The sequence below is a fragment of the Hemitrygon akajei genome, chromosome 14 (genome assembly GCF_048418815.1).
Source record: "Hemitrygon akajei chromosome 14, sHemAka1.3, whole genome shotgun sequence".
Taxonomy (NCBI): domain Eukaryota; kingdom Metazoa; phylum Chordata; class Chondrichthyes; order Myliobatiformes; family Dasyatidae; genus Hemitrygon; species Hemitrygon akajei.
This window is the reverse complement of record NC_133137.1, coordinates 87,558,725-87,573,447: the sequence shown is the minus strand read 5'-3', so window position 1 is coordinate 87,573,447 and position 14,723 is coordinate 87,558,725. Positions and strand designations below refer to the sequence as shown.

Here is a 14,723-nt window from a genome sequence, read left to right as displayed (position 1 = left end):
ATGGTCGTGTAATGGGGAATATGTTGACTGACTATGTCACAGCCTACTATGCAAGCTCTAATGCTCTTGAATGGAAAATCATACAAAGAGTGTGAATAAGGCCCAGTCCATCACGGGTAAAGCCCTCCCCACCATTGAGCACATTTACAGAAGGCGTTGTTGCAGGAAATCTGTATCCATCAATGGGGACCCCACCACACAGGTTGTGCTCTCCTTTCGCTGCTGCCATCAGGAAGAAGATACAGATGCCTCCGGACCCTCATCACCAGGTTCAGGAACAGTTATTACCCCTCAATTATTGGGCTTTCAAACCAAAGGTGATAACTTCACTCAACTTTACTTGTCCATCATTGAAATGTTTCCACAACCTATGGACTCACTTTCAATTACTCTTCATTTCATGTTCTCAGTGTATTGCTTATTTATATATTATTGTTATTACTTTACTTTTGTATTTGCAATTTGTTGCCTTTTGCACACTGGCTGAACACTGTATTTCATTGATTCTGTTATGGTTATTATTCTATTTATTGAGTATGCCTGCAGGGAAATGAATCTCAGGGTTGTATTTGATGACATATATGGACTTTGATAATACATTTACTTTGAACTTCTGAACTTTGGAGGAACTGGGAGTCAAGGCAACATCTGTTAGGGAAAAGGGACAATTGAGGTTTTGGTCTGTGACTCTTCATCAGACTGAAGGAGTAGAGAAGTGAGAACCAGCATAAAGAGGTGAGGTGAAGGGGTAAGAACTGGCAAGCGATAGGTGGATCTAGATGAGGAGTGTTGATTGGCTGATGGCAGAGGAGGACAAGGTGAAGAGGGCAGCAGAGTCTGGGAGGTGATAAGTGGAGACAACAAAGGACTGTGGAGTAAAGAATCTACAAAGAAGGGCAGGTACTGTTCTTCAATCTATATACAACTACTGTAATAACACACACTAAATGCTGTAGGAACTCAGCCTGCCAGGCAGCATTGATCGAAAAGAGTACAGTTGACATTTTGGGCTGAGACCCTTCATCAGGATTCAGGGAAAACAAAAGATGAGGAATCAAAGTTAGAATGTGAGGGGAGGGGAGCCTATTATATCTACAACTATTATAGATTCAGTCTATTAACTACAGGTGAAATTACTTGATAGACTGAATCTGTAATAGTTATATATAGAATATAGAACAGTACTACACAGTACAACCCCCCCCCCAACCTTTTAGCTTATTCCAAGATCAATCTATCCCTTCTCTCCCACATAAACTTCCTTTTTCTTTCATCCATGTGCCCACATAAGAATCTCTTAAATGTCCCTAATGTGTCTGCCTTTACCATCACCTTGGCAGTGCATTCCATGCATTTACTACTCTGTAAAAAAAACTTCCTCTGACATTCCCCCTCCCCCCTGATACTTTCCTCCAATCACCTTAAAATGATGCCCTCTTGTAATAACCATTTTCACCCTGGGAAAAAGACTCCAGCTGTCCACTCTATTTATGCCTCTTATATCATCATAATACCTCTATCCAGTCACCTCTCATCCTCTGCTCCAAAAAGCCCACTCAACCTTTCCTCATATGACATGTCCTGTCATCCAGTATTCTGCATGAAGAGTTTACACAAACTTATTTTCAAAGACAGAAAGCTGTGTGGTGTAGTTATGTGTATTATGTAAATAGGTTATGTAATGGCATGAGCATGATGTCTTGTGGTACCTTGCTGTTGGATCAGAATTAAGTACGTACATATGTTCAAAAGCCTGTAGTGCCCTTGAGACATTATTTACATTGTGTGAAGTCCACCTTGAATTATTTTACAATTGAAACCATAGATTTTGGAGTGTTTTATGCAGGATAAAACATTGTGCTGCTTTCTTGCATTAAATCAAAATACAACCAGTCAATTTGGTCTGTTGAACATGGACAATTAAAATGTAGCAAAGAACAGCCATGTTGCTGTCATCTTGTAGTTGAGTGTAATGATGTTGATAGGGACAGGTTGATTTAGAATTGAATATGGAATAGATATCAAACTGTGTTTATGCCACATGGTAACAAATTTCATGACATATACAAGTGAAAATAAACTTAATTCTGACATCAGAATAGTCCAAGTCCTGATATGTACGGGATGAGCCAGGAACCTGGGTCTTTTTCTAGTTGGCAAGATGTTGTGAGTGGTGTAGTACAGGAATCTGGGTTGAGGTCAGAATTCATATAAATGACTTGATTGAAGACACTAAAGGTATGGTTGCTAAAAATGCAAATGACACATATCTAGGAAAGTACATTGTGAAGAGGACATATGTAGAGATATATATGGGGCTGTGACATAAGTCATTGGAGAAACTGGTAGGTGTGCAAGGTCTATGGTCATCAGGACAAGCAGACATTCTCTTGCAGAACCTCTCAATAGAGTCAGTATACTTTGTTCACATGGCATCACAGAGCAATAGAACACTGATACAGGCACTTTGACTCAATGAGTCCCTGCCAACCAGAGTGCCCAACCAACTAGTCCCAATTTCCTGCAATCAGCCCATATCCCTGCAAGCTTCTTCCCTCCATGTATCGATCCAAGTGCTTCTTAAATGATACTATAGTGTCGGCCTCAACTGGAAGTTCGTCATATACTCACGACCCTCTGTGTTGAAAAAGAACAGATGACCGTCTTTCTAATTTCAAAACTGATTACTGGTTGTACTTTACATTTCAAAAGGGTTTTTGAAGATTGGTTCTCATTTCTATTCAGGCCTGCTACCCGTATTCTGTAACATCTGAAATATGCCCCATGTCTGATATTTCCCTAAAAGGCAAAGACCTGCAAGTAGAGTGGAAAAATGTAAAACTGGTCATTCTGAAAGGTGAAAAAAGTATTTATAAAAATGAGGAGGGGTTGCAGAGCTCTAAGATTTAGAAAACTAGTAACTTTGTTTCTCGATGGAGAAATCAAATACAAAAGTAAAGAATTTGGGCTTTAGTCATTGAAGACACTGATGAGAGTAATGCCTGGAATGGGTATTAAAACAATAGGTTGGACGGGCTAGGCTTGTATTTGCTGGAGTACAAAGAGGTGGACTTGATTGAAAATATAAAATTCTGAAATATTTTGATAGTGTGTATATGGAGAGAATCTTTCCATTCATAGGATCTTAAAAAATATGGGTCACTGCTTTAAAATAATGGATTATTATACAAGACAGAGAAAGGACTGTGAGTCTTTGGAGCTCGCTTACTCAAAGGGCAGTGCAAGCAGAGTCTTCGAAAAATTTTAAGGCCGAAATAGATGGCTTCTCGATAAACCAGGGGATGAAAGGTTATCACATTAGTGTGAGTGTAGAGTTGAGGTTGTAAACAGATCAGCTGTGCTTAAGGGGCCAAGTAGCATATTCCTGCTCCTAATTCCCTCGTTCATACAACTTAAAATATAAGAAACCTTATAGAAATACCTTTCTTCAAGGATCAAGGATCAACTTTAGTCACCATATACATTTACAAACATTAGGAATTTCCTGGAACATGCATTAAAAATTAACAATATTCAACAATTATTAAAAATAGAGATATAAAAAATTAAGTTGGTTGAAGTACAGATATGGAATTGAATGTTTTTTTTCTATAATTACAACTTAGTGACCACTTTATTAGGAACCTCCTGTACCTATTAAAGTGGCCACTGTGTGTGTGTTCATCGTCTTCTGCTGGCGTAGCCCACACATTTGATGTGTTGTGCGTTCAGAAATGCTCTTTTTCACACCACTTTGTAAACCATGGTTATTTGAGTTACTGTTGCCTTCCTGTCAGCTTGAGCTAGTTTGCCCATTCTCCTCTGACCTTTCTCATTAACAAGGCATTTTCGCCCACAGAACTACTGCTCACTGATTTTCTTTTTGTTTTTTCACTTTTAAAAAACTTTTTTTAGCATGTCGCACCGGACAGTCAGCTATTCTTGTCTGGCGTGTGGTGTCAGAATTGGTCTCCTTTCGGATGAACCGGGTCACGATATGAACATTCCTGACTCGACCCTTGATTTTTTTTTACGAGGCCGAGTGGCTAGCTCGACGCTGAACCTGGCACGGATGGAAAGCATGCTCAGGGGTGGCCCGACTTGGATTCAAACTCTGGAGCCTTCGCTCCGGAGTCCGGCACTGATCCCATTGCACCACCACATTAATTTCTGTACATTCTGTAGACTGTCGTGTGTGTAAGTCCCAGGAGATCCCAGGCTATTTGGCCCGTAAAACCAGCTAAAAAGCAAATCAAAAGCACTCAAACACTAATTCCTCCTACTTACACCATATCCATATCCATCCATCTTCCTTACATCCACGAGCCCATCCAAACATCTCAAGAGCCTCTAATGTATTTGCCTCCACCACCATTCCAGGTATCCACCACACTGAGTAAAAATACTTACCTTCACATCCCCCTTGAATCTACCCCCTCTCATTTTCAATGCATGGCTTCTGGTTTTAGACATTTCAATCCTGGGAAACGGATACTCTGTGTCCACTCTATTTATGCCTCTCATAATCTTATAAATCTCTGTTGGATCTCCCCTCAGCCTCTGCCACTCCAGAGAAAACAATCCAAGTTTATCCACCCTCTCAAGATAGCACATGCCCCCTAAACCAGGCAGCATCCTGGTAAACCTCTTCTGCGCCCTTTCCAAAGCTTCAACATTCTTCCTATAGTGGGGCAACCAGAACTATATACAATACTCCAGATATGATCTAATCAAGAGTTTTATTATGTTGCAACATAACCACTTGACTTTTGAACTCAATGCCTCGACTAATAAAAGCAAAACCACTTTCAAGGAGTACGAGCTTGGATCCCAAAATCTCTCTGCTCAGCAACATTGTTAAGGACCTTGCCCTTAACAGTGTACTGTCTCCTTGCATTTGCAAAGTGTAACCCCTCACATTTATCGGGTTTAAACTCCATCAGCCATTTCTCAACCTATATTTTCAAATGATCTATATCGCACTGTATTCTTTGCCAGTCTTCTACACGATCCACAACTCCGCCAGTCTTGGTATTATCCACAACTTACTAACCCACTCATCTACATTTACATCTTAGTTTATATGCATCACAAACAACAGGGGTCCCAACACAGATCCCTGTGGAACACCATTAACTACAGACCTCCAGCTCAAATATGTTCCTTCATGCACTACCCTCTGTCTTCTATAGGCAAGCCAATTCTGAATCAAAACAGCCAGTTTGCCATGGACCCCATGCATCTTAATCTTCTGAGTTAGCCTCCCAAGAGGGACTTTGTCAAATGCCTTACTAAAATCCATGTAGACAACATGGGTTTCCAAATGCTCATGTATCCCATCCCTAAGAATTTTCTCCAGCAATTTTCCTACAATTGATGTGAGATTCACCGATCTATAGTTTCCAGGACTTCCCTTTATTCCCTTCTTAAACAGAGGTACAACATTAGCCACTTGCCAGTCTCCAGGACCTCACCTGTAGCTAGAGAGGACACGAAGATACTGATCAAGGCCCCAGCAATCTTGTCTCTTGCCTCTTTCAAAAACATGGAGTAAATCCCATCAGCCCCGGGACTTATCCACCTTAATACTCCTTGACCTCTAAACATCCTAATGTATTTATACACTAAGTAGTGATATCCTGGTCTTGCATATCCTTCTCCTTGGTAAATACTGAAGGAAAGTACTTATTAAGTACCTCACTCACATTCTCCACATCCAAGCTAATGTTCCCTTCTTTATCCTTGAGTAGTCTCACCCTCCCCCTAGTTATCTTCTTGCTCTTAATATACAGTCAGCCCTCCTTATCCGCGAATTCCGCATGCGCGAATTCAACCAACTGTGAATCGCGAAAACCCGAAAGTGCTCTTCTAGCACTTGTTGTTCGAGCTTGTACAGACTTTCTTTTCTTGTCATTATTCCCTAAACAATGCAGTATAACAACTATTTTACATAGCATTTACTTTGCATTAGCTATTATAAGTAATCTAGAGATGATTTAAAGTATATGGGAGGATATGCGTGGGTTATTTTGGATCAGGATCGAAAAAAAATCAGAAGTTCTCTTACTAAGTAAGTCGGAACAGATACATCCAGTATTATTTAGCGTCAGTTAGTCAAACGTTTGTCCGAGTATATAGTTTATATTTTACCTTTCTATGCATATAAAACACTTAAGAACGTACGTTTCAGTGCCAGGCTTGGGAACGGAAGTTCCCGAGTTCGATATAGTGACAGATCGCTCCTGAGTGCGCTCTCCACCTTGCTGGGTTGCTGTGGAGGATCAAAAACCCAAAACCCAATAATTAAACCACTGCATTGCTTAGTAATAATTGTAGCTTTCATCGGGGCAGGGCCTGTCTCACTTTATCCTTTAAAATTGTTCCGATCGTTGACCGATGTAGCCTAATGCTTTTCCAATGACCGATGGCGTTTCACCTCTTTCCGATCACTGTATTATTTCCACTTTATTTTCAATCATGATCGTGATTTTTTTCGTGAACAGAAACACTGCGGATTCAGAGTTCTGCCGCCAGGTCCTAATGTCCACCGCACTGAGACAGGTTAAATAAGGTCTGGGGTTCCGCTGGGTCCTAAGGTCCACCACATTCAGCCAGGTTAAATAAGGGACTTGAGCATCTACGAATTTTAGTATCCGCGAGGGGTCCCGGAACCAATCCCTCACGGATAAGGAGGGCCGACTGTATGTATAAAATGCCATGAGATTCACCTTGATCCTACCTGCCAAGGACTATTTATGGCCCTTCCTGGCTTTCCTAATTCCCTCCTTTATTTCTTTTTTGGCTTTTTTCTACTTGTGCTTTGTTTGATCCTAACTACCAAAGCTTTACATATTTTTCCTTTTTCTTTCTGATTAAATTCATCACCTCTCTGGACATCCAAGGTTCTCTTATTATCCAACCCCATCCTTCCTTCTAATAGGAACATACCTTTACAGTACTCTTCTTCTTCATTCTGATGTTTGGTTTGAATAACAACTGATCCTCTTGAACATGTCTGCATGCTTCTATGCATTGAGTTGCTGCTACATGATTGGCTGATTGGATATTTACATTAATCAGCCGGTGTACCTAATAAAGTGGCCCCTGAGTGTACATACTAATTTAAGTGATATAGACCTTCAAATTGCATACTGTCCTTATTAAATTCTGTTAATGAATTTATTTAAACCTTTTGTTATTAAAATACATTTCATTGGGTATTACAGGTAAACAGTGACTGTCAGTGACCAGCAGAAATGTTTTCTTGGAAAAAGCAAATTGCAAGAAGAAAATGGCACACTTTATTGATATACTAGCACCTTGATTAAGAGGGGAAAAATACATTTGTAGCCATAGTCGTGGGCAGAAACTTAAGCTGATGTTTCCTGTAGCATAAGCAACCTGGCATACAAGTCTGAGGAATTTATCAAAGTTATATGAATATTGCATTTGAAAACTGCTATATTTCTTGTAAAAATGCTGCACTTAGCCATTAACCTTTTTTACTCTTTATCAGATGGTCGTACGGATCCTGTTTTGGACGATCTAGGTCAGGCCTTTAAACTAATGGGAATCAGCCTTTCAGAACTCGAAGACTATATTCACAACCTTGAGCCTATTGGGTTTGCACATCAAATCCCAACATTTCCAGTCAGCAAAAACAATGTGCTTCAGTTCCCACAGCCTGGAGCCAAGAGGCTTGGGGAGGAGAAGGAGTATATTCCAGAATACATGCCACCTCTCATCTCATCACAAGAAGGTGAGCCCTGTATTACATCAGACTTCACTCATTAAGTACTTGAACATGTCTAAGCAATTAAAAACAGCTACTTTTTCTATAATGTCTTTAACATAGCTAGCTGACTGATAACATCTTGCAGGAATGTTAGCAAACACAGTTCACCAATTAGTCTGGACATGCGAGCAGGTACAAGGACAGATGACTAAAGACAATGAAAGAAGCACATCCCTTAAGGGTAAAAAGTGAAGTATGGACACAGATAGTTTAGTGGGAGGAATTCCAAAGTTAAGAGCCTCAATATCTGCCAATATTGGAGAAGCTAAATTGAGGGATAATCAAGAGTCTGGCCAGTGGAAGACAGATAACTTGATGGGTTGTAGCTCTGCTGTTTTCAGAGAAGGGGGAGATGCCTCAAGGTGCAGCGTAGCTGGACATCTTTAAATGTCATGGACCTTTTTTCAAACCAACATCACATATTTTTGACTGCAAGGGGAGCACTAAGTAACTATACATGACCTTGCACCACCATTCAATGAGACCAGTGATTGTGTTTTGTCTTTGCTTAAAATTGCATTCCTCTTGAGGCCTTTTAATTTTGAAACTGATGTAAAAAGCATTTAAAGAGTTCACATCACATTCTCGAAATGTGCAATATATAAGCGATTTAAAAGTGTAATGCTGTTGTTTTGTTGAGACAGCCATGGCAGCCAGCTTTCACACAAGGCATCATGAACAAATAAGATGTATAGTTGGTTTATTTATTTTTGACAGAGTTTCAGAAAAGTACAGGGAAACCCCCTCCCCCACTTTGCAGCTGTTTGGGTCTCAAATTTTCCCTTATAAACTTGATAAGTCACTTCCCAAAGATCTGGGATACAGAATATAAGTGCCTCTCGATGAATTTATATAATTTTAATGTATCCATAGATGTTGTGACTTTGCATTGTGGAAAATCGCAATATAGACCACTTTCTAGGAACACAATCCTGTCCCATAACACAGGTGCCAGATGCAAGGCAACACTTTGACCTTTCACACTCAAACACCCACCTTGTATGGTAAGATGGGGCTTGAGTATAATGTCATTTGGTGACTTCTCCAACAATGAAGCATTCCTCCAGTAATTAACTAAAGCATCAAAGCTAATAATATGTTTAAATTTCTGTTTAAAACGATCAGATCAAGCTTAAGGAATAAGGGTTATCTATTGTGATTAAATACATCAAAACTTGTCTCAGTGGTTGGTTTACTTTCTTTTTAACATTTTGTTGCTGCATATCTCACCACATTGGAAAAGATTCTATATTGGGATGCTCCTTATAACATTAGTTGATGCAGGTATGTGCTATGTTGCAGAAAAATATCAAACTGACACATTTAAAAAAACATACTGTAAGCCTAGAAACTTCAACATGCTTTTTAAAAGTATAACTTTAAGATTGCAAGTTGTCTAGTATATTATCATGCAGTTTCTGTGGAAAGGAATAAAGAGTCAATGCTTCAGGCCAAGACCCTTCATGAGTCCTTATGAAGGATCTCAGTCTGAAACATCGACTCTTTATCCTTTCCTTAGATGCTGCCTGACCTGCTGAGTTCCTCAGCATTTTGTGTGTGTTATCCTGGATTTCCAGCATCTGCAGAATCTCTTGGGTATATAATCATCTTCTATACTGTTTGACATATATAAGCTTGGTAATGTTATATTAACTTCATTTGGGAGAGTTCCTACTGCTTGACTCAGGAGATTGTGGTTTTAAGATGCATTCCAGGAATTGAGTACACAGTCTTGGTTCATTCTCCTGTATAATACAGAGGAAGCACCTCATTGAAAGAAGTGCCAATCTTCTGATGAGACTTTAAGTAGAAAACCAGTCTTACCAGGTAGATGTTAAATATCCTATGGCTTGTAATGTGTGTCACATTGGTTGACCTGCCTGCCATAATAACAGTCATGTACTTCAAAGTAATTCATTTTTGTATTTTATTTTATTTACTCTTGGGATACGGTGTCACTGACAAGGGAGGATTTATTGTCAATCCTTGAAGGGATTAAGAGTCAATTTGTAGTGTGGGACTGGATTCATTTATAGACTAGTTAGGTATGAATGAGTGGCAGTTTCTCTTCTTTAAAGGATATTAGTGAACCAGCTGTGTTTTTACAACACTCTGACAGCTTTCATGGGCATTTTTCTTGTGGGTGCCATGGCACTAATCACCAGATTTATTGAATTTAATGCCACAGTTTGTCATAATGGGGTTTGAACTCACAACTTTTAGATTCAATGCTGTCTGTCCAGTAAACTCTGTGCCTCCTGTACATGAACTCCTTGAAATTTTCTGATGGCATGAAAATGTGCTATAAAATTGGAAATGGTGAATAAGTTATGTAAACTTGATTCTTATATTTAAAGATTATAGCATATCTTAGAATTTGCTATTCAAAGTTTCATTGTGATAACTGACTTGACGTTACTCAGCAGTGTTCCGGGTGACTACTTCAGTGACAGGCAATCTCTTGCAAACCTTATAACTGTTGTTAACATTTATTAATATAACCCTATTTGCTCTGACAGTTTTATGTAAAATTACCTTACTTTTTGCAATTTTACATAAATTTGGCCTCTCTTAGTTGCACATTTTCCCTTGGAGGGGTGCTCTACTATGTTTTTTCTGTGTCTGTAAAAATTTGACCCATCATTTGGGAATTGCTGCCAGAAGCCAAAGTCTCTTTCGACTCTTTCTTCTGTATATTGTTTCCCCCACCAGGGGTTCCCAAACTGGGGTCCATGGTTAATTGTAAGGCTCCATGACATAAGAAGGGTTGGGAACCCCTGCCTTAGCTGGATAACTGAGTAATTGAGTAACTCCATAATTCGTTGTCAGTCCGACCACTGGGCTGTCTTAAAAAATGATATTCTGGCATGTGTTATAGACTAGCTGGATCCGAGTTTTGTTTGTGTGAATCATTGAAGTGGAGTATTGAGAGACACATAAAATTTTAAATCAGTGTTCCCATTATTTCATGCATAGATTGTGTAATGAATTTGAACAAGTTGTGGTGAACTAATTTAAAGATTAAAGTTTAGCTTTATTTATCATTTTGTATATTGAAACATACAGTAAAATGTGGCATTTGAGTCAATGACCAGCACGGTCTGAGGATGTGCTGGGGGCAGTGTGCAACTATTGACACAGCTCTGGTGTCAACATAGCATGCCCACAAATTACTAACCTTAACCTTTTCATTTTTGGAATGTGGGAGAAAATCAGGCCACCTGGAGAAAACCCACATGGTCACAGGGAAAACATAGAAACTCCTTACAGACAGTAGTGGGTATTGAACCCAGCTCACTGGCACTGTAAAGCATCACACTAACTTCTAGGCTACAGTGCAGCCCCACAATTTGGGATTCAATCAATAATTAGATTTATGTAATGCCTTTTGCAACTTCAAAATTTTCCATGGTCCTTTGATTTACTGACATTGAAGTTTGTTTAAAATGTCATTATGTTATAATGCAGGAAAGACACAGACACTTTGCACAGCATTTGTGGTGGATATTCAATGGAATTTTGTGTGAATGGATAACTGAGGCAATTAGATTTCTCAGTGAGCAGATGTACCACATCTCATCTTCTGTTGAGCTCTTTGCTGCCTTCCAGACTTGACATTGAATTCTCCAATTTTGGATTACCCTTTCTGTTTGTTGGTATTGGGCCATTTCTCCTTGTCATCATTTTGGCTTTTTCTTGTGTTGTTGATAAAGCTTGGTCTGCTGGGCACATTGCTATGAGCATTACACGACACAGACAGAGATAATCTAACACTAAATGCAAGTTCTCCATTAATGCATTTGATTTCAGTCTGTCAGAGATGTTTCATCTGTTCTACCTATTCCTCTCCTACCATCTCAGCTGCTGAAAACTAATATTTCAGAAATGTAACGTGATAGGGGTGTTTTATGATGATAAAGAGACATTGATCGATTGGATAGCCATTGCCTTTTTTCTAGGGTGAAAATAACCAACATAAGAGGTCATAATTTTAAGGTGATTGGAGGAGAGTACAGGGGGATGTTAAAGGTAGTTTTTTTTTAATACAGCAAGGTGGGTGCATGGAATGCACTGCCAAGGGTGATGATAGAAGCAGATAAATTAGAGACATTTAAACGACTCAAATAGACACATGGAGGGCTATGTGGAGGAAAGGGTTAGATTGATCTTGGAGTGGGTTAAAAGGTCGGCACAACATCATGGGCTAAAGGGCCTGTACTGTGTTGTTGTTTGATGTTCTATATTCTCTCTCTCTTCCAATTCTGATGAAAAGTCTCAAACCTGAGGCATTCGCTGTTTCTCTTCCTTTCAGGCTGACCCACTGGGCATTTCCAGCATTTTCTGCTTTTTTACCCAGATTTTCAGCATCTACATTTAATTTTGATTGCATGTTGTCAGAATCAGAATCAGGTTTATTATTACTGACATGTTGTGAAAATTGGTATTTTGTGGCAGCACAGCTTTCAGCGCAGACATGGAGAGCACCTATGGTCTTCACTTGCTGAAAGCAGCAAATTAATTCCCAATTTTACCAGAAAAAAAACTTTTAACAATTTGTGATCAGCTGTAACTCTTCTAACTCATTTGATCCCTATATCTGAATTACCACATTAAAAATCACTGCCTTGTACCCATTATTCTATTCTGGTGTGCTGTCTGTAAATTGAACTTTCCTGTGTTTGGCACACAGTAATTTAATATTAGCAAAGGGACACAGCAAAAGAAAGTACAGTGAGAAAGCCACACATAATAAACAATCTTTTTCAAAAAATTTGACCCAGATATCCTTGAGGTGGTGAGACCTAATGTGGATTGGGGGGTTTACTTTGTCTCTGTCCACAACAAGTAGGGTTTCCTAGTGGCCAACCATTTTAATTCCAATTTCCATTCGCATTCAGACTTGGCAGACAGACATACTTTATTGATCCCAAGGGAAATCATTTATGACCCTCCTCTACTGCCACATTGACGCCACTCTCAGGTTGGAGGAACAACACCTGATGTTCCATTTGGGGAGCCTCCAACCTGACAGCATGAACATTCACTTCTCTAACATCCAGTAATTTCTCTCCCCACATCCCTTCTCTGGCTCCTCTCTTACACCTTCTCTTTACCTGTTCATCACCTCCTTCTGATGGCCCTCCTCCTTCCCTTCCTCTTATGGTCCACTCTCCTCTCCTATCAGATTCCTCCTTCTTCTGCCCTTTACCTTTTCCACCTATCACCTCCCAACTTCTCACTTCATTATCCATCTCCTACCCATCTACTTCCCCCCTCAGTTGGCTTCACCCATCATCTGCTAGCTTGTACTCCTTTCCTTCTTTCACTTGGCTTTCTGCCTCCTCCTCTTTTCCAGTCCTGATGAAGGGTCTCAGCCTGAAATATTGACTGTTTATTTCCTTCCATATGCTGTCCTATGGAGTTCCTCTGGCATCTTGAGAGTATTACTCCAGATAACCTTGGAGCAACTTACCTCCTTGGGATGTCAGCCAGTTTCTTGTTGAATCTTCTCTTAACTTTGTGTAGACTCCCCAGTACAAAATTTCCCAACAGAACTATCTCTGCCTTGATCAGTGAAAAGTCATACCATTAAAATGTAAGTTTTAGAATTTTTAGAAAATAAAAGTAAATGAATCAAAAGAAAAATGTAAAGATATCTGCCACCAATACCTCCTCCTCAAAATCAGTCCGATGGGTTCACAGATACAGTGAGATTTTCCCATGTAATTGCTGGAAAACTGCAGGAATTACAATTTCACCACTGCATTGGCGAGGGAGTAAGTCAAGAGCACAATCGGGATTTGTTGTCAGATGCTGGATTTTTTTTAGAAATACAGAATAATAGCAGGCCCCTCTAGCCCAGCGAACCCAAACGGCCAACCTGTGTGACTTTGGAATGTGGGAGAACATGGACCTTACTGCATTCAGGGGGAGAACACACAAATTCCTTACAGAGAGTGGTGAATTTGAACCCAGGTCGCTGGCACTGTAAGTGTATCATAGAAAGTGATTGGTTAACCCTCTGTTCAAGGACAAGCTGAAGGTTTTTGACATAAGGGAGGAAGTCAGAGCACCCAGACGAAACCCACACGGCTGACCCCTTAGAGAAAGTGGCCAGAACCAAACTTTGATTGGAGATCACTGGCATTGTAAAGTGATTGCCCTAACCGCTGTACTGCTGTGCCACTTTTAAAAGACTGCTTTGAAGGAACTTACGTTGCTGTTATTACTGGGAAGTTCAAAGCCTGAAGCAGGGACAATTAATAATTAAATTGCAAATTATTTATTGCAGAATTATGGTCAGATAGTCAGACTGACCAATAGTTCAGGCTTAATCCCTTCAACAAACTTTTTATTTTTTATATATTAAAAGAAGATAACATGAAGGTTGTGAAATCTGTTTTACATTATTGTAAGTTCAGGAGTGAGACACTTATTTGCATGTGCAAAGTCAACATTTTTAAATTAAAGAACTAAATTATTCTAGCGTATGATTAGAATGGGATGATTATTCTTTCATTTGGGATACTGTGTTTATTGTGACAACTCAGCATACCATTTCCAGGAATTCAAATAATCTGTGACCTGTAACATCTTTCCTTTGTCAGTTCCCCATAACCCTCAATTACCTGAAATTTTCAGTTAATTGAGCCATTGGTTAATCAGGCAGCCACTTATTTACTATGCCACTTAATTGGGACAGGAGACTGTCAAACAATTTCTACAAGCGTCAGTTGCTGGCACTTGCGTAGCTGTTAAACACAACACCGTGCTTTGAGCAAAGTATTTTTAAATAGCATCAGTTGCATGTGTTTGCATTCAAAAAGCTGCAATTTTTGTCACTGATATTTAACAAGAAATAAACAGTAAGACAATTCAAAATTGTTTTGCTCACAGCAGTTTCAGGCATTCAGAGTTGAAGATGCCA

The 14,723-nt window shown here is 39.5% G+C and overlaps 1 protein-coding gene across 2 annotated transcripts in view; it reads left to right on the top strand.

The window, feature by feature from the left end:
- Positions 1 to 14,723, top strand: part of taf3 (TAF3 RNA polymerase II, TATA box binding protein (TBP)-associated facto) — a 236,851-nt gene that overhangs the window by 35,854 nt on the left and 186,274 nt on the right. For both annotated transcript variants that reach the window (XM_073066521.1, XM_073066522.1), the window contains one exon: positions 7,517 to 7,759. In XM_073066521.1, coding sequence (XP_072922622.1) covers positions 7,517 to 7,759 — 243 coding nt within the window. The remainder of the gene's footprint in view (positions 1 to 7,516; positions 7,760 to 14,723) is intronic.